The 20,265-nt window shown below is 40.5% G+C and overlaps 2 protein-coding genes and 1 non-coding gene across 3 annotated transcripts; 2 read left to right on the top strand and 1 right to left on the bottom strand.

Annotated features, from left to right (window-relative positions):
• Positions 3,508–3,580, top strand: TRNAA-UGC. The gene has a single exon. It is a non-coding gene; the product is annotated as a tRNA-Ala (tRNA).
• LOC8071698 (NAD(P)H-quinone oxidoreductase subunit T, chloroplastic) lies at positions 3,788–5,135 on the top strand. The gene is made up of 2 exons (XM_002449329.2): positions 3,788–4,206; positions 4,485–5,135. The coding sequence occupies exons 1-2, from the start codon at positions 3,887–3,889 to the stop codon at positions 4,903–4,905; spliced, it is 741 nt and encodes a 246-aa protein (XP_002449374.1). The 5' UTR covers positions 3,788–3,886; the 3' UTR covers positions 4,906–5,135.
• On the bottom strand, positions 5,012–13,487 carry LOC8071699 (pyruvate kinase 1, cytosolic). Its single transcript, XM_002450608.2, has 16 exons — positions 13,416–13,487; positions 12,850–12,946; positions 12,622–12,719; positions 9,029–9,184; positions 8,702–8,779; positions 8,495–8,626; positions 7,847–7,927; positions 7,226–7,294; positions 7,053–7,142; positions 6,339–6,483; positions 6,183–6,271; positions 6,003–6,098; positions 5,852–5,919; positions 5,670–5,769; positions 5,502–5,558; positions 5,012–5,408 (listed from the first exon to the last, which is right to left on the bottom strand). The coding sequence occupies exons 1-16, from the start codon at positions 13,485–13,487 to the stop codon at positions 5,253–5,255; spliced, it is 1,584 nt and encodes a 527-aa protein (XP_002450653.1). The 3' UTR covers positions 5,012–5,252.

The raw sequence follows: 20,265 nt of genomic DNA on the forward strand, positions 1-20,265 counted from the left end.
AATACTATGCTGCTCAACCACCGCACCATGATCATAGGATATATATATTATCCTACAAAAATCAGAACATACATTTATTAATTAAAAGAGCTAATTTTTTAGCATAAAAACATTACTTATTTTTATAGTTTCATATTTTTCCTTCATAGAAAACATCATGACAAGGCTACCCAAAAAATTTGATGAATTTACCATGCTCAAACAATTCACTATAAAATTCACAGGTTTAACCACAGAAAAGAAAAAGGAAAAACCGCTCAAAGTGCTCAAAACCGTCCTGTCCTCTCTTCGTGTGCTAAAAGTGACCGGTTTTGATAGTTGAGGGTGCAAAACAGACGGTTTTGTAGTTGAGGGCTAAAATTAAACTCGACCAATAGTTGAGGGGCTAAAAATGGACTTTATCCTTGATTTTATTCGGCATATATGTTCAAAAGCCTCCTTCGTTGATCACCTGAGAGGCGTTGGAAGGCCCAGGTACTTTTCCACTAATGCTTCAGTTTCAATTTGTAGGACATTCCGCACCACTTACTTAGCATCAGCGTCACAATTAGAGCTAAAGAAAACAGCCGACTTGTCCTTATTCACAAGCTGCCCTGATCCTCTACTATAAATCTCCAATATATCTTGAAGTCGTTCAGCCCCTATTTGCGACGCTTATGAGAATACAATACAGTAATCCGTGAAGAGGAGATGTGAAATCCAAGGGTCATGGATTCCAACTCTAACTCCTCTTGAGAGAAATAGAGGCCCAGCTGACTTCAACATGCATGATAACCTTTTTGAACAAAGAAGGAATAAATATGGGGGAATTGGGTCGCCTTGACGAATCCCCCTAGTTGGTCGTAATGGGTTCGAGAGATTTCCGTTCACTCATACGGAGAAGCTCACCAAAGTTACACACCTCATTACGGTATTCACAAACTCATCAGAAAAACCCAATCGAAGCATAATCCCTTCCAAATAGCTCCATTCAACCCAGTTGTATCGCCATATGCAATTTAATTGCACATTCCCTCGATTTCCCTTTCTCCCTCTACAGATAATGCATACACTCTCATATGCGACCAGTACATTGTCAGTGATCAGCCGACTCGGAACGAAAGCACTTTGTTCTCTAGAGATAATCTCATCCAAGAAAACCCAAAGTCTATTAGCAAGAACTTTAGAGCAAATCATGTAGATGACATTGCATAACGAAATTGGTCTAAGATTCTTTAGGTCCTAGGGATTTCTTTTCTTGGGAATGAGCACAATTGTTGTCTGATTGATACCTTCAGGTAGCTGTCCCCTATTTAGAAAGTCCATCACCATATTAATAACTGTTGATGGTAGTTAATGTACATCATGAACCGTCAACCTACCTTGTATAAGTAATCAAAATAGATCAATATCATAGAATATGAGGTTTGATCCAATGGCTCACATTCCACCCTCGGTGCTATAAATACAGACCTGCACCCCCCTTGGAGAAAATCCAAGCTAGATCCTGAGAGCTGAAGAGCCAGAAACCCTAATTCATATTTCCACCAGGATCTAGGCTAGCAATCAAGAGAAGATTAGTCCTGCATAGGATCTAGTCTTGTATTAGAGGTAGAAAAATAGAGTGAGAGAGAAGAGTTTTGAAGGAGTTCTAGCCCGTTGGTGCTACCTCCATGGCTTGTACTCTATGGGATCGAGTTCTTCTAGAGCTTGCTTCTGAGATTTTTGTGGTAATCGACTTCTGATCCAAGTAAGCAATTTAAAGTTAGGCATGCATTAGGTCCTGTTTGGATGGACTAAGACTAGCACCAAGGTCTGTTAGTCCAGACTAGCACTAGAACTAGTTGTCAGTTGGCTTATGGTTAGTTGGGTAAAGATTAGTCATATGTTGTTTGGATGCTAGGACTATTGGATAGTACTATACAAGCAAAGACCTTTATGCCCTTGCCTACCTGCACGTAAAGACTAGGGAGAGGTATGTTTGACTTTTTGAAGATTAGTTGCCCGTCCTAGTAAATTATAATTAGCTAGATTGTGCTAACTAGTGGACTACCAACTAGTTAGAAGTTTAGCTAAAAATTAGTCCACCATTAGCCTAGTGTGTGGGGCACGTTATTCTCATGTATGGCCCTAGGTCAAGGCTTGAATATTTAAGCACGTTATTCTCATTCTCACTTTTGGTGTGTAAATATTGATGAGCCTTAAAAATATGTGACACTATAATTGTGGTAAGTGTAAATAATTCTCTCTCCGCGAATTGATCACAAATGAGCTGGTTGGGTTCCTTGTGGTGGAACTTACCCACCTAGGTTCAAGTCCCCGACTTGACACGGATGCTCGTATTTTTCTGAATTTATTCCAGGATTTAACGGCACTATCCTTTCAGTGGTAGGAGATATGCCCGCCGACAGCGAGGTGCCTGTGGTGACTTTGTCAATCTCGAGATTTATCGGTCTAACTCGATTTTTCGGAGGTGCTCATAGGGATATGGTGTGCATGCGTGGGTTCAGAGGGGTGAATGTGCGCTCGTGTATGTGAGCGTGTCTGTGTACTCGTAAGAAAAAGCTCTCTCCATTCTAAATTATAAGTCATTCTGATATTATTTCTAGATATATAATTTTTATTCTATATCTAGATACATTATATGTATATATTTAAGTACGTAGCAAAAGCTATGTATCTTAAAATAGTAGAACAACTTGCAATTTAGAACTGATGGAGTATCAGGTTAATATGATAGTGCGAGTGTGTGACGCATAAGTAACCTGTAGTTTGTTTTTGGGGCTCTTGTGTTCTTACCCCCATTTTGAATTCTAATTGTGATTTTGCACTCATTTATTTAACATTACAATTTTGCCCCTGCCACTTCTCAAAACGAAGGCAGAGTTTAACCTGCTTTGTTTAGAGGAGTTAACGGTGTCAGTTCGGCTACAAAAGACTACTTTTCCCATGTGAACTTGCCCCTAGGTTTTTGAGTACTCTGTGAATTCAACCTCTATTTTGGCATCAAATATTAAGAAAAAATTTTGAAAGAATTTTTACATAATAAAATTGCAAATATTTCAAATCTAAGCAAAGTTCAACAAGTTGTACATGGTTAATCAACCATCGACGGAAGCGAGGAGGGTTAGGATGAGGTCAGGGTAGTATTGGCTTTTAATTTTTTTTGCACTTATTCTTTTTATTTAATTCATTTATTCGTACTTCGGTTAACATAGTCTAGAGCCAGGGCGAACGGTGGCTTCAGATTCAGGATTTAAAAAACGAGGGTAAAATCGCAAAGTTGAAAAGATGAGGGTAATATCATAATTGACCTTCAAAGTAGGGTGAAAAACACCAATCTCCCTTTGTTTTTGGACCAGTGTTATTTGATAGACATAGCACATATGTATGGTTAATACGGTGGAATCTAGCAAGATGAAATGTTACCTTTTCTCCATTCTGAACTTTCTGCATGATTTTCTATGATTATTCATTTTCTAACAAATTATTCATTACTATAGTGTAGTAGTGACATTTACTCATCCTGGGGATGTAGCTCAAATGGTAGAGCGCTCGCTTTGCATGCGAGAGGCACGGGGTTCGATCCCCCGCATCTCCATGTTTTCCTTTTTGTTTTTTTACCACTTTTCCCCTTCCATAACAGCAGCAGATCAGGATATTTATGTGGATGAATTCAATTGCGTGCTGTGCAATCTTAACTGACGACGCCATTGTTCGTGTGCGGCAGAGAATTTCTGCAGTTTTTCGTTCGAGCTACAGCTACCGTTTCTTTTTACGTGGCCATTGGCTAAGTCGACAGCGACACCTCACGGCCGTGCTACCACAGCTCCAATGTACGAGACTCATCAACCTCCCAACTCCCCTCCACACCTTCGAATGCTGCCTGCGCTGACACACATTTCCCATGGCAGCGTCCACGGCCTCGCCCACCTTCACGCCCTTCCTCCACCGGCACCAGCAGCGGCGCACCAACGCAGTCGTCGTCGTTGCCGCTGCGAGCAACCCCGGCGCCGAACCGACTCCAGCGACGGCGGCGGACGGCGCGGGACCAGCAGGGAAGAAGAAGACGGTGGACACGAGGATACACTGGTCCAACCCTGACGAAGGGTGGGTAGGAGGCAATGCCAAGAAGGAAGGCGGCGGCAGTGGCGGCGGCAGCAAGAACGAGCCGCTGGGAGGGAGGTTCGCCGACCTCATCAACAACGCGTCCGAGTCTCACTACCAGTTGAGTTCATTTCCAACCCAAACTGAAGCATAAATTTGTCCGCCGTCCCAATTCATCAGACTCTTGTCATCTGTCTTTCTGAATCATAATTCAAATTTGCAAATCCACTCAATCTTGTTGCCACCCAGTTGTGTTGTATCTTTTGTTGGAATTAAGCACCAAACCTCTGTTCGAGGTTACTGTCATCATCATGTCAATATGTTCCTAACGGCGACTCCATGACTCAAACTGCAAAATCAGTGGATAAACACATGTAACACGACTTGACCCAACCCAGGTTCCTGGGGATAGCGCCGGAGGCGGACATCGAGGAGATCAAGGCAGCGTACCGGCGGCTGTCCAAGGAGTACCACCCGGACACGACGACGCTGCCGCTCAAGGTGGCGTCGCAGAAGTTCATCCGCCTGCGGGAGGTGTACAACGTGCTGAGCAAGGAGGAGACGCGGCGCTTCTACGACTGGACGCTGGCACAGGAGGCCGAGAGCCGCCGCCTGCAGCAGCTCAGGTCCAGGCTCGAAGACCCCTACGAGCAGGACATCATCAACTACAAGTCCGTGCCGGACATGGTTGACCGCCTCGGTGGCAAGAACATGGAGCTCAGCGACCAGGCCATGACTGCGCTCACCTTTGATATCGTCATCATCATCATCTCAATCTGCAGCATCATCTATGCTGTGTACTTCAAGGAGCAGTACTGATCGCAGTTGCAGGAGTGTACCATAGACAACAGTATAGGTTAATGTCCTAAGATTGTCTTTTCGGATGTTATGCAGTGCGTCATGTGATGTCAAATACAATAAGGTATGGTGCCAACAATCCTATATTTGCTATCAAATCATAGTTCCAGTATAAATCTGTGACATCATGGATTATTGCATCTAAAGATACAAAATCTGAAGGAAAAAGGAGGCAATATCGCCTAACAAGATATCTGGTGCATTCTGTACTATCTAGTTATCATTGGTTAAATAATTGAGAAAACTGGAGGTATCTGAAATCCCATGCCATACATGAAACTATAGCATGGGTTGTAGGTATCTAATGCTTAACCTTCACACTCGATGATCTTGACAACAGAAGAATCACCAATCTTTTCAAAGATTATCAACCTGTCGAAAGGCTTCACTATGCCAACTGACCGACCATAGCTCACCGCAAGTTTTATCCCATACTCTTCCTTTGTTAGTCCACCAGTTTCAGCCTATTGGAGATTAACCATGCATGGTTAGCCATATGTTTTGTTTACATATCGCTCTAATGTTAGGGAAAAAAAAAGAACAAATTGCTCACATACCTCATCTGTACTCCCCATCAAAGGGTACACGCCTCTCACTGCGAAACATTGCCTTGCCTGAAAGTGATTTAATAATGGTTACACACAAGTTCGCTGATCCTGCTTCATGACAACCAGAAGACTGTGGAAGCATGAAACTCAACAGAATCAGAGACATATACAAGTTACCTGTGTTGTGCCATAAGAACGCCACTTTGATGGATCAGATCCTTCACGTGGGAAGATAACTGCTAAAACTGGCATTGTTGGCCTGTACTTAGAAATTAACCTGTGGACAGATAAGCATAAAATGAATTGATTGCTCTGTACGATGGAAATGTGTCTACTGATCATGGAATAAAGTGGAGCACCTCGCAGCTCTCCCTGAGAATGTGAACACAACAATTGCAGCAGCTTTTACCTTGATTGCAGAACCAACCTAAAAAAGCAAGTAATGATCAATCACTAATGTTTTACAGATAAGAAAACTTGTGTTCATTCCAATGAATTGATAGTATTTACCGCTGCTGATGCCACAGATTCCTCATGGGGCATTGGGTCACCTACATGCCACATTACTTTCTTGAATTGAAGTGGCTGATTATACACAGTCTCAGCCTAGAGGATTTATATCATTGATTAGTCAAGTATTTCAGACGGTTGAATGGTTCTATTATAGTTTCTTCTTAAATAGAGACATACTTCTGCGCATATTCTCCCCACAGTACTCACTGCATCAACAGGATAAAGCCCTCGAAATGTCTCCGCACCAAGCAAAATGCCATCAGTGCCTGGAGAACAGCACAAGCAATAAGAATGACATTCACAAAGTGGTACAAATGTAGTAAAAATGTTCACCATCTAGGACAGCATTTGCAACATCAGTTGCCTCTGCACGGGTAGGGCGTAGATTGTCAATCATGCTGTCCACAACTCGAGTGATGATCACAGGTTTACCCTCCAGATTGCATTTATGAATAGCTTTCTTTTGGAACATGAAAACCTGAAAGTGTCAAAAGTAACATGTTATGACAAATAGCAAGAATGATTTGCAGTTACAACGTTTGTGTAAACTCTGCACAGGAAAGCAAAGGTTGTAGCAGTATTTCCAGGTGTTCCTTTCACCCGTAAGAACTAAGGGTGTATCTGGTTTGAGGAATGAGGTCGTCCATCATCTTCTCACTCGGTTTTTTGTATTGTTTAGTGGAATATTATGAGTTGATGCTCCACCACATCAACCTCACAATCTAATAATCAGTACAAGAATGAGGAAATGGGTGATTCCACCAAAATTTAAGGGATGAACTCTGATGCAGATGGACTACCTCATCTAAGATGGAGTGGTTCCTCAAACCAAGGACACCCTAAATGAGTCATTTAAACTTTGGAACGGTAAGCATGTCAATACAGAATTTCAGACCAGAACATTGGAGTTTATCTTATATTATATCGTGTATTGTTTAATAATTGCCATACTCAGGCATCATTGATGTACATGAATGAATATGTACATATTTGATAAAATGGTAGGGACATGGGTAAATTGGGAATTTATACAAGATTAGAACTTACGTTTTCTGGAGGAAGGTCAATTCCCAGGTCTCCTCGAGAAATAATGATGCCATCCGCCTCTTTGAGAATGTCATCAAAATGATCCAAACCCTAACATGAAAAGCACAATGCAATAATCAGAAAAGCATTGAAACAAACTGGTTGCAGTATCTTCATAAAAGCATGATGTTTACCTCAGAATTTTCAATCTTCGCATATATTTGTGTGTCAGGAAGGGCATGTGATTGTAAAAAGGCTCTGAGCTGCAAATCACGGATATCTGAGATCAGCAGAGTTTCCACACTTTCATAAATTACTTCAATAACTCAGGTTCTGTATGCCAAGAAAACAAGCACCAAAAGCTTACTGTGGTGCCAAGACTACGCGTTCAGATGAATTGAGAAATAGTAATGCACTGGCATAGCATTCATGATGTGCGAAGATCAAACAAAGTTGATCGACTTATCATTTGTTTTTATGTACAAGCCTCTATGTGGATTATTATCTTTTCTTCAACTATTTACCCTATGTACTTCAATTAACTTAGAGAAGCATCTGAGTTATTGATTATCTTCCGAGTTGTGTGAATAGTTGATGTTCCTTGAATAAAACTATATACGAGGGTTGATACTTTACAGACACTGCTTATTTCAATTGAAATTTTGTTGAAGGAATCATCATCATATGGACGCATCAGATAAATGCTACACTAAAAGGAATCATAAAACAAAAACCAAGAAGTAGGAGGGAAATCAGCAATAACATGGATGTTTAATTCAAGCACAAGACTGGGAAAAATAGGAAAGAAAACTCACCTCCCTGACATCTTCAGCACAGCGGGTATGGGAAAGTGATATAATATCAACGCTGTTACATGAACCCCAAGTTGAAATGACCTATTGCAAGAAAACTGTCCTCAGGACAACCTTGGAAAGATATAATAGTATAAACATGCACATATACAAAGACTTGTGCCTTCAAAACACAACATGGGAATAAATAACACAGTAATCTTTCAAGAATTCAGTGTTTAACTATGAGGATTGATGAATCAGCAACTAGAGATTGCATTCACATGCAGATTGAAAAAACATGCCTTTACAAGTCCATCCTGTATTCCTGTTCATATGTGGCATGATATTTGTGTCCACATGCAGAATGACCACAGAACAAATTATTATTTAATACGAAGTAACATGTAACAGCTTAAGCAGAAAACACAACCGATTTCTTCAAGTAACCATAAATTTATGTTGTTGAGTTTTGGTGAGAGATAGCTTCAAAAGCTTAATCAAATGAAAATATAAAATAATAACACAAGACATGCAATTGAACTAGGTTTCTGTTCAAAATAAGTTACAGGCACAATTTGGATTTGAACAGATAACATGTAAAGTAAAAGGCAATATTGGCAATATAAAACTCAATATTATGTAAAGAAATTTAAAGATGGTCCATATTACATGTTTATCATATTCACTCAAAGTAGGCAAACTGATGTGAACTTGTGAAACATGCAAAGTGAAAATGGGGCCAGCAAGCGTAGCTGCATTCTTCACTAGACAATTTACATTTTCCCCAGAAGTCTCCACAACCTGCAAATTACAACATATAAGGAACCGATAACTGCAAAATGGCATTTACTTGAGAAGAAATTAAAATCCACGTACTTCTAGCCACACAGAAGTTGTTTCACTTCCTGTGAAGAGATATTGGCCCATAAAAAGAGTATCACCCTTCTTCACAACCTGAATTCACAGAAAGGGCAATGCAGTTAAATGTACCAGCAAATAAGAGCATGAACTTATATACAAATGTTTAAAAATAGTTTTTTTTACTGATACAACAGGAAATTTAATTAATTTTCTATTTCCTATTATTGCACAAAATATCCTGAAATTATATCAGGAGTCACAAAAGGCAGAAGAAACCCATCAAATAGAAATGTGGAGAGAAAATAATAATACATATTTAAGTAATCCACATTATTCACTTACTTTTGCAAGATCACCAAATTTAATTGGTAGGATCTCAGCAGAGGGAGCTTTAGAAATATCTGGAGTTATGATAACATGATTCCCAGCTTTCAACTCAATTGGCTCACCAGTGGAATTTTGAACCTGAATTTCTGGACCCAGAGTATCCAGCATTACCTATGTATAGTAAGTCAAGTTAGATGTTGATAAGATATGCCTCTCAGCATCAATCTCAACAGTGGAAAACAAAAGCATTGTGCATCAGTCTAATATAATTAGAAGAATAATGCACAAAAGGCTAACCAAAATGCAACAACGAGAAGGCATACAAATCTGAAAAGAGAAAGAATCACAGTTCTCTATCTCAAGAAAAGCTGCAAGGAAAAAAAAAACCACATGGGAACATAATCAGAGCAGAAACTTACAAAGAAAATAATTATATGATTCTCAAATTGACAAAGTAACCATTGGAAAGAAATTTCTCCAGTTACTTCAGGAAAAATACGCAAGTCCAGACACATTTCAAGAAAGTCTGACAGCATAACACAAGTCGTAAATTTGACTAATTTTAAGATAGCGGAATAAATATTCTTTAGTTAATGTTACCTACACCTACCTAAGCTTGAAGCTCCATTATTTGCCACTTAGTTTTGATGAAAACCCTATTTTAAAAGTTTGGGTCATCCCATATATATGACAAGCATGGAATAACAAACAAGAAAACTTCAACATAGCAAACATTATTAATAGGAATTAGGAAAAGACCTGTGTGTCAGGAAAAGGTTTGTACAATTTCTATAGTTAACAACATAAAGTAAGGAGAAGCATGAGAAAAACAAAGCCTAGAACAGGCAAAAAAAAAACATTCAAAAGAAACTAACTATACTATACAGCAGTATCAACGTAATGTCATTTGTATTTTGTAAGCATTCACAATTTTACATATGCAAAGTGCCTATTTGAAGATCAAACTTAGTTAACAGCTATCACTGTCACTGTAATAACATGGTCAACCACCAGTCTTTACATCTCAATAGGAAACAAAAAGCAGGCACCCAGTAGTGCCACAGTGGTGGAGGGAGGGGCAGTCTGGCACTCCCCCAAGGTTCTGGTCCCCCCACAGTGTACCCTCCTCAAAGAGCTAATTAGTTTCCAATTTGCTAGTTAACTATGCTAATTAGTGCTTTCAAGGAGACGAGCTGGGGCTGTCCTAGTTTTTTTTCCTCGCTCTTTCTGGGTCAGGTCTCATCTCTCACTTGTTTCTTTAGAGTAAGTCCTGTTCATGCAAAATTCAACCCCTCATGGCTCGGCTCGGAGTGAGGTGGCGGTGATTGTAAGGGGCCAGTTCTTTCTCTCTTTATTACAAAGATGCAAAGCTCTCCTTTCTATTCAAGACAAAAAATCTTGTTTCTTCCTTTGTACTGATCTCTAGTAGTATCTATATAACCTAGGATCAATCTTCTTACTATCTTCTCTTCTCCTTTTCTATTGTTATTGTTGTGAATTTAATAACCTACCGGTTGGTCACTACACTATATAAACCCCTAATTAGCTGGTTAATAAATGTAGTTAGTGATTTCCTCATTTGTTATCCCTACGTATTTATCTGCAACGGCATGTACATTATGTAGGATTAGTGTTCCCTTTATCTTCTCATATCATCTCCTTTGTTCTTGTTATTACCATTATTCTTTTTCAGCCTAAGAATTAGATTGACCTGGTCAAGGTTAGAGACCTAGGGTTTTTTTAGCTTTCTTTTTTATCCTAAAATAAATATTTATTTGGTTGTTATCTACGCTCTTGTTGTGTATGTATTTCATCATGTATAATTCCTTGTCATCTTGAACAACATGCCCCCCACCCCCATTCAAATTCTAGCTCTGCTCCTGTTGCCATGGCACCCTCTAGCCTGTTAATCGTCAGGTCAGGCAAACAAACTATGTGATCCATTCAGTTGCGGATCGGTTGAGTCCCTTGCCCACTGTCATACATCCAAAGCCTCGTGAACTCACTCCAACAAGGCTATGCAGGCTCAGCACAGGTCATACAATATAAAATTTCCCACTAGCAACTCTCTCGCTTAGTACCTCTTGTCTGTGCCCCTGCTGAAAGAGTTTTCTTTGCTCCTAGGGTTCTTAATACCCTTTTAGGAGTGTGTTCTTGGCTGTTCTCTCCTTTGTACATAAACTCTTTTTCACTAACTTAATTGAAAGGCAGAGCTCCTGCCCTTACTTTCAAAAAAAACTCCTAGATAGAAATATTTATCTGATTTCCATCCTATGTACTTTTACTTTCTCCTGTTGATTTTTTTGTCAGATTGAATACTAGGAAATGAATTTGTGTCAGCAACAGATGACAAAAAATGGAGCCAAAACTTCATGGTACCCATTTGTTCTTTGAATTTCGAAGGAAGCTCAGTGTCCTTGATATCCTCAATGCCTGAGGCATCTGGCTGCATATTTTTTACAACAATCCTGGAGGAAGACTCTCACATCCATGAGAATCATCAGACATGTACAATTGTTATTGATTGTTCTTTTATTCTTTTTCCCACTCCATGTTTCTTTTTGCACCTCTGGAGCTCAGACTCAAGGGAAACATATTTAGACCTCCAGTCAGCTGATGAACCAGCTGCCCACTGGTGAAGAAGAGAAGGCTGGCCAGGTCTAGGAAGAGGAAGCACCAAGTCAGCCTAAGAGATAGACAGGTACAAGGCCCAACCCGTGATATCTGGGTTTATTCCAAACGGGTCAGGAAATCAAGGATACTGTGAGGACATAGCAAATATGCTCGTGTGTCGCTAAAGTTGAAGAGCATATGGAATTGATCCTGTCTTAATCTTCTTATTTATATTTTATATTTTTTGGATAATTAAAATGAAAAAAAATACCCTGTCATGGATGAAAGTGCACAGTAAGTTCAGGACATGCTTACATGGTTATAGACAACATTTTTGTTTTTTTTTTCCAAATTTTCACATAACAAACGGATCTACTGCATTGTATGATGTTCCATGTAAGATTCTCAAATAATTTAATCATGTGCTTTGCATTTGGTACATTTGTGTTTCTAATGTTGGGTTTTGCTCCCTGATTCAATTCACTTAGTGCTGATTATATTTCTCTAGAGTCTAGACAAATCATAAGGATCTGAATCAGCCTAGACAGTAGACAGAAGTAAAATTACAGCCTGGATTCCGTGGAAACTTTCCAGGCTAGATTATCAAACTAGAATCCAGAGCTTCAAGGAATAAATGCAGGCACTATAGTTGGATAATGTCAAGGTTCTTTTTCAGTACTTAGATTCATCCACAGAAATAAAATCACCACTGGCTACATCGATGGTGCAGCACCGCTGCGCCCTAAGTTTTCTAGTAGAAACTGAATTCAAATGACAAAAACGCGTTCCTTTCAAACTGTCTTAACCAAGCAAACCAATATAAGAACACCAAATAAGTTGAAAGTCATAAAGGGTCATTAGGCAATTTCCTTTCTGGTGACAACCCAGTAACAAATGGCCCAGGCAAGGCAATGTTTGCACATGAAAAGACACTTGACCAAACATGCCCAGATATGTTAAGTAATCAAATCTGAGGATGTCAGGAATCAACTTACCGGGCACAACTTCTTCGCATTCTGTGCTGCTTTCCTCAGATTGTCAAGGGTCTCCTGGTGATATGCAGCATCCATCCCTGAGAAATCAAACCGTGCAACTGCAAAACAAAACACACACATATCGCCATTACTATTAAGATTAGCTAATATTAATTAATAACCAACAATATCAGAGTTAATCTCATTTCAAATAAATGAAAAATACCAATAAACTTGTTGAACTCAAACCTGACATTCCAGCAGTGAGACATTCCTGAATAACCTCAACCGAGTGTGACTTGGGCCCGAGCGTGCCAACAATCTTGGTGAGGGATGGGAATACTTTCTGCACAGGTGGACAGCACAAACGAATCAGTTAGGCAACGTCATTAATCCTCAAGAGTCAAGACCAGGTCAAATCAAAGTTCCATTACAAGTGATCGCCCAAATTAACGCGTACCGAATAATCCCAATTTCACATCTGACACCATTTCAACAAATCCAACGCCGCCACAAATAAACCCCATTGCCAGCGCGCACTAATCACACGCATCACTCAAAAAAAAAAAAAACTGGAGTGCCCCAAATTCGGCAAACCCGGAACTCTGCTCGCCTCTCTGCGCACCAAATAGAATCCAGCCAACCCACCGACCAAACCAAACAAACGGCTCGCCACATCCACACGAAGCGGTTCGTTCGACTCGAGCAGACCACCGTGCGTACGCGTAGATGCACACGGGCGCATAAAGCGCGAGATCCATCGGGGGCGGGGAGGAAATACAGAGAGAAATGGAGGTGGCGGCGGCGGCGCTTACGGGCTTGGCCGGGGAGAGGACGGAGGCGAGGCGGACGGGCTCCTCCAGGAGCATGTGGCTGGCGCCCTGCATCTCCCTCCTCCTCCTCCTCCTCCTCCTCCTCCTTGCAGAAACCTTCTTCCCCTTAGGGTTTTTGCCGGCTCCGAGTCTCCGATGCGATCGCCTCGCGGCTCGAGCAGCAAGACGATGACGAGGACGGGAGAGAATCAGAGAAAGGAGAGAGAGAGAGGAGCGGGCGAGTCGTGGAGAGAAAGAAAGAAAGAAGGGAACCAGGCGAACACGTGGCGGTTCGATTCGCTTTCATTCCGTTTTGAATGAATCCCTCGACGGTTTGAAGCGACAAAGCGTGTGGGGTGACTGGCTCGCGGGACCCACTGGTTGCATGCCTTGCGGCGTTTCACTGGTTGTGTGGGGTCAACGGTCCGGTGTGGCCCACCGTCAGGCGGTTCGAGTGGTGCGGGTGAACGAGTCGAGCGTGCGAAAAGTTGATGGGCTGGTCAGCAGGCGACGGATGCGCGCCGCGTAGCGTGGAAGGGCCTATCGGATGGCGGAGAGCTGGTGGTGGCGCGCGAAAAGCCGTGCGGCGGGTGCAGTGCAGGAGTGGACAAGTCATTGCCTCATTGGTGCCGGGACTGCGGGTGCCGTGTGGAGAACTGGGATACCGTCTGCTTTTCCTGTGGCCCATCCGGACGAAAACGACTTCAAAGTTCAAACCATGATACTCGTGCAAAAAAATTTTTTTTAATCACAGTCCCGACGTACAGTAACAACGATCACATGCATGTTTTCCTTGTTTAGTTCTAATGCGTAAAGTTTATGGTATTACATGAGGATATCGTATGAATGTTCGAATACTAATAAAAAAATAAATTATAGAATCTCTCAATAATCTATGAGATAAATTGGTGCAGGTGTGGTGAATGTGCGGATGCAGTCTGCTCTATCTAGAGATAGATGCATTTTAAAGTTGCTTCCTCTGTCATAATTTGAGCTATAGTATTTTATATATAATTAGGTTATTTGTTAGTCAAAGATAACAAAGTTGAGTTTTGAAATATGTGCATGTCTTATATTCAGTGCAAAGAAAGTGATAGAAATATCAATTGGTATTTCGATTCTACGATTCTAATATAACCATTAAATAGATGTACCCATATTCCTTTTTTAGAATATTTCTCTATCCAATTTCATATCTATATTTAAAAATATGAAATATCTAATATAATCTGTATCTATAAGCAATAATAAAGTATCTTGTAAAGCCACCTAAAAATAATAACTATGCCTAATTAGTAATGTGTAAATGATATCAAATTTAATATAACAAAAGATGCATCATTTAAACTATTAAAAACTTATTATATATACAACTAATAACATTATACTAATTTTATTATTATTAAGTATATATAAAAGTTAATTATATATAATTTTTATATGGCTAAAGATATGGTTTTAAGTACTTTCATTACTTATATATTGATGAAATTATTTTTATATGTTTTAAACTTTTTATTGATATAAATGTATTTATAGTTTATTGACTTTTCAAATATATGAAGTTACTAAAACTTTACTAAATATGTTATTTTATGAGTTGTCATTGTCTACAGGGGTTATATAATCATACTAGCTATATCCATAATGATTTTGTTCTACTAAAACTATCAGCAAGCAAATGGATCTGTGCTATTTGTAAAATCTAGTAGATATCTCGATACGAATCCAAATTCAAGACATCAATGGTCTTGCATTTGTATCTGATAATATCTACATCCATATCCGGATCTGAATGAACATATGATACATAGTGACACTCGTGTTTGATTCCATGCAGATCCGATCTAAATCCATCGTGGCATGTGGGCCACCTAGACGAAGAGGATAACACGATTTCAAGGTTCAAACCATATGCTATTCCACCTATTCTCGTCCTAAAATAAATGTCACTTTATGGAGGAGTCAAAGTTTTTTAAAATTTATAACTAAATTTGTATAGCAACCTATTAATGTTTGTGGTGTGTAGTAAGTATCATATCATTAGACTAATAATAGAATATATTTCACAATACGAATATTAGAAGATACAAATGTACATAATATTTTTTATAGATCCTTGAAAAATGAGATGAAAACTTATTTTAGGAGGAGGGAGTATTTTATTAATACAGTGCAATTTATTTTAGGGGAAGCCTAGATACCTCTCTCATGTCAGGTTTGTGGCTCCTTCTACACCGACTCATATGGAGGTGGGGATGGTGGATGACCATTGTCATCTCTTGCCGCTAGGCCACTAAGGCGGCCTTGTTTAGTTCCCAAATTTTTTCAAGATTCTTCGTCATGTTGAATTTTACGGTACATGTATGAAACATTAAATATAAATAAAAAATATAATTAATTGCACAGTTTATCTGTAATTTGTGAGACGAATCTTTTGAGTACATGATTGGACAATGATTGTCAAATAAAAACGAAAGTGTTACAGTAGCGAAACCCAAAAATTTTCGCGAACTAAACAAGGCCTTAGAGTCTCGACAGAGATACGCACGTGCGGGGGCGGATGCCAGCTCTCTGGCTCCTGTAGCCACTTTACTGTTCCTCTTCCCTACCCTTCCGATCTCTATCCAAATCCATCCCAATCTGTGTTTCCTCTCCAGATCTTTTGTTTATTCGGTTCTATTTTGCTTTTGCTGCTCCTAATCTCTCAACCGTCGTGCTCCCCTTTGGCTTTGTTTACTCAGCTTCTAAGCTACTATTGTAGCTCTTCCGTCCCCTTCTGATCTCGTTGTTCTTGTCTAAACCTAATCCCTTTTGTTTCCAACTATGTGTTTACTCATCTGATCTATTGTTCTATCCAGTTGGTTTTGTCTGGTTTTGTCTCATAGCCTAGTTTCGATTGGTTTTGCTTACTGTGTATAAGAGCATCCCTTTCTTCTCTCTTCAATAGATCCCCTTGAATCCATCATCTCTTCCCACTCGCACCTGCAAGTTCGAGCACAGTGTTGCTGCTGGTGAGGCTCTTGGTGTTGCTACCCACTGTTGTACCCTTGTTTGCTAGTGGACAGAAGGCAACTGGGCTTGCTAGTTCGTGCAATGGCAGGAGCGTTTGAGCAGCCGCTGCTTTCTCCACTAACATCGTTGTGTTCTAGCCACTTCGGCTAGACGCTGCGGACACATTCGCTAGCTCTCTAGGTCACCGAGGCTGGACGGCGGCGCGCGCGTGTTGGAAGGCCACGACACATCGCGCAACTGCTCGGTATGAAAAATAGAGTCAAAGAATATGAGCTTACTCAGTTGGAATTGCAGAGGTTTAGGCAGGAGTCTCTGAAGTCAGAAGATGCAACTCAGAAGATGCAACATCTTGCCTGACTCATATCTTCAACCCGTGCTCAGGTAACATTCATATCGAAGACTAGAAATTCACGTGTTACTGCTAATGACTTAACAAATCATTTCCATATGTGCAATAGTTTCGTTGTTCCTGTTATAGGCTTCTCTAGGGGTCTCTGGGTCATGTGGAGTGATGATGTAGACGTGGATATTCAGTCTTCTAACCATTATTATGTTCTAGCTACTGTTATGCAAAAATCAAATGCTTTGAGTTTTAATCTAGCATGTGTATATGGTGATCCCCATCCTCAGAAAACGAACTCCATCTGGAATGATGTCTTATCTTTTATTATGCTGAATCAAGGTAAGCCAACTTTATGTATGGGTGACTTAAACAATGTCATGCATCCAAATGAAAAATGAGGGCATTCACCTCCTTCTATTTCTCAAATTGATAACTTTTGTTCCCTTATTAAGGAATGTGGTCTAATGGATCTTGGATACAGCGGTCCTGCTTATACTTAGACAAATAAGCGTTTTACGACTAATCCTACTTTTAAGCGTTTGGACAGATGCCTCGGTGATGTTGAATGGTGTCAAGCTTATCCTTCTACCATGTTTATCATTTGCCTATGTTATACAGCGATCATGCTCCTATCTTGGGTATCATGACCCCTACCGGTCCCAAGCCAAAAAGAAGATTTAAATTTCAGAATTGGTGTCTAACTGAAGATGATGGAAAGATTTCCATGAGACGGCTTTGCCAGCATGGACCCAAGCGGAAGCCTTTTCACTTACACACAAGAGATTTAGCTAACACCATCAAGAAATGGGTAAGAAAGAAAAAACCTCTCAATCAACAACTTTGTGAAATCGAAAATAATCTTTCAATTCTGCAGCAAGCCCCTCCTCATCTTATGGACCATGCTAAGGAAGAGAATTTAATTCAGCAACATAACATGATCTTAGACAAAATAACTGATCATTACAGGCAATTATCGAAGAAACATTGGGCAATCGAGGGTGACAGGAACACTAAATTTTTTCAACAAGCTTGTACTAGGAGGTGACATAAAAATAGAATTCTTTTCATCAAGAAAGAACAAAAAATTTTTGTGTCTAGCCCTTTGGATATTGCAAATGAATTTATAAATTATTTCACTACTCTTTTTACTTCTTCCATTCCAAGTGTGGTTTTTTATTTCAATTTTGATGGCACCATGACTAATGATTTTACTAACTCAGTGCCAAGTATTGATGAGTGTTTGCAGATTTTAAAGACCATGAGGCTAAATGCTGCTCCTGGCCCAGATGGATTCAATGATGCTTTCTATAGGGCTGTCTGGTCTTGGATCAAGAATGACATTCATAAATTGATCACTGACTTCTACATTAATGGTAAATTGCCTGCTTCCCTTAATGCCACTGAAATTATGCTCATTCCTAAAAAGACCCATGCAAATCTAGTAACTGACTTCAGACCCATCAGCCTCGCAAATGTAATTTACACGATCATTTGAAAGCCCAAGTTTGGTTTTGGTAATTAATGACACCAAGTTGCTAATGCCTTGTGTTTAAGTGTTTTGAGTTAGGCATAGCAACACATGTGATGAAGGTGCAAGGTGGCATGGAAAGGTGGCCACACGATCACAAAGAGATGAAGCATGAAGTGGAGATCATGATGATAGACAAGGAGTAAAGTGTTCAAAGCAAAGGTATAAACATAGGGTTTTGCTTTTGCTGGTCTAAGTTGAGTAGAGAAGTGATTGACTGGATTTAGGATAGATAGCTGACTATCAAGAGGAGAAATCACAGTCATCTCTCGAATCAAGTGCTACTAGGTCCATATCTTGAGCATATGCATTAAGATCTAGTAAAGTGCTAACCTAACTCCTATGGTAAATTGTTTGTGAAAAGCTAACACATATGTACTTTGGTGGTGGACACTTGGTGGTGTTAGCACTTTTGCAAAGGAGGTGAAGTTTCTAAGGTTGAGAGGGGTTTGGGTTCCTCTCTCCCTCCATTGCGAGGCGGGATTCAACGCTTTTGAGAAAATGAAAACCATATTTTCTATTGCGCCGATGGAATTCTTTGGAACACCACACGCAGTGCGTGGAGGCACCAGACGCTGGCCTTTAGCGTCCGGTGTACTGTCGAGTCTGGCCAGAGCAAGCAGAGTGCACCGGACGCACCGCATCGGACATAGGGGGACTGTTGTTCGAGCGTCCAGTGTTTGTTGGGGTCTGCGAGCCAGTCTATGAGGGCTTTTGACAATGCACCAGACACACCGGAGAGAGTCCGGTGTCCGAGCGTTTTCGCAACCCTCTCTGCACATGGGTCCAATGAGTACCGGACGCGTCCGGTGCTCATTTGACCGCGTCCGGTGGTTTACAGGTGAGCGTTAGAGATCGATGCGTGAAAGACAAAAGGATGACACGTGGCCATCATCAGGGCACCTGACGTAGGGTTCCTGCGTCCGGTGACTCCGTATTGAGTGTCCGTGCTCCCGAGTTTAGCCCAGTGAAAGAGCCAACAGCTCTATTTGTTCAGGGGGCTTATAAATAGAAGGTGGCCAGTTTTTGGGGGTTCTCTCTTGGACTTTGGCATACTTGAGGCATACTTTGAGCTAGAGAACACTCCCTCCACTCATCTGCTTGCTTGATTGCTAATTCTAGTGAGATTGAGTGAGATTCAAGTGCATTGCTTAGTGAGTTGCATCTAGTGGCACTTGATTGTTGAGTTTGCTATGGATTTCTTGTTACTCTTGGGTGTTTCCCGACACCCTAGACGGCTTGGAGCAGCGGAGGTGTTGAGCTCATGATTGGAGATTGTTTCGAGCCTCACCAAGTGATTTGTGAGAGGTTCTTGAGCCTTCCCCGTGGGATATCACAATTGGCTACTCTAGTGGATTGCTCGTGGCTTAGCGGATCCCCATCTTGTGAGTGGATGTGCAGCACCCACTGAGGATTTGGCTTTGGATTGCCAATTAGCTCATGATCCATCAAGTGGGTGTATCGCCACACCGAGGACTATCTTACTGGGAAGCATGTGAACCTCGGTAAAAAATCTTGTGTCATCTGTGGCCGAGGATTCTCTTGTGATTGTGATTGTGAAGTGATTGATTGGTTATATATCTACTCTACAACATTGGTATAACAATCACTCCCCACTCCTTTACTTACTTGCATATCTTATCTAGGAGTATAGCTAGCTTCTAGTTGTGCTTTCTTATTGTAACTTAGTGTTTAGCTTTCTTGATAGACTTGTGTAGGTGGCTTGCATAGCTTAGTTGTGCTAGTGCTAAAATAGCTTTGCCTTTTGTTTTACTAATCAACTTATCTAGTTGAGTTTGTAGAAAATTTAAATAGGCTATTCACCCCCCTCTAGCCATTTGGACCTTTCAAGTGGTATCGAAGCCGAGGCACCGTCTATTTGAGGCTGAACAACCTTCGGTGAAGAAATGACTCTTAGTTTGCATATCAACATCACCAAGAAGCACCTTACTATGATGACACAAATT

This window comes from Sorghum bicolor, chromosome 5 (genome assembly GCF_000003195.3).
Source record: "Sorghum bicolor cultivar BTx623 chromosome 5, Sorghum_bicolor_NCBIv3, whole genome shotgun sequence".
Taxonomy (NCBI): Eukaryota; Viridiplantae; Streptophyta; class Magnoliopsida; order Poales; family Poaceae; genus Sorghum; species Sorghum bicolor.

Bases quoted from the DNA above. Each gene is read 5' to 3' on its own strand.
- LOC8071698 (XM_002449329.2), top strand. From the start codon at position 3,887: ATGGCAGCGTCCACGGCCTCGCCCACCTTCACGCCCTTCCTCCACCGG. The intron at 4,207-4,484 runs GTTGAGTTCATT...GACCCAACCCAG, and splicing joins GCGTCCGAGTCTCACTACCA to GTTCCTGGGGATAGCGCCGG.
- LOC8071699 (XM_002450608.2), bottom strand. From the start codon at position 13,487: ATGCAGGGCGCCAGCCACATGCTCCTGGAGGAGCCCGTCCGCCTCGCC. The intron at 12,720-12,849 runs GTTTGAGTTCAA...TTTGTTTTGCAG, and splicing joins TCTCACTGCTGGAATGTCAG to TTGCACGGTTTGATTTCTCA. The intron at 6,272-6,338 runs GTGAACATTTTT...GCTGTTCTCCAG, and splicing joins TGCAAATGCTGTCCTAGATG to GCACTGATGGCATTTTGCTT.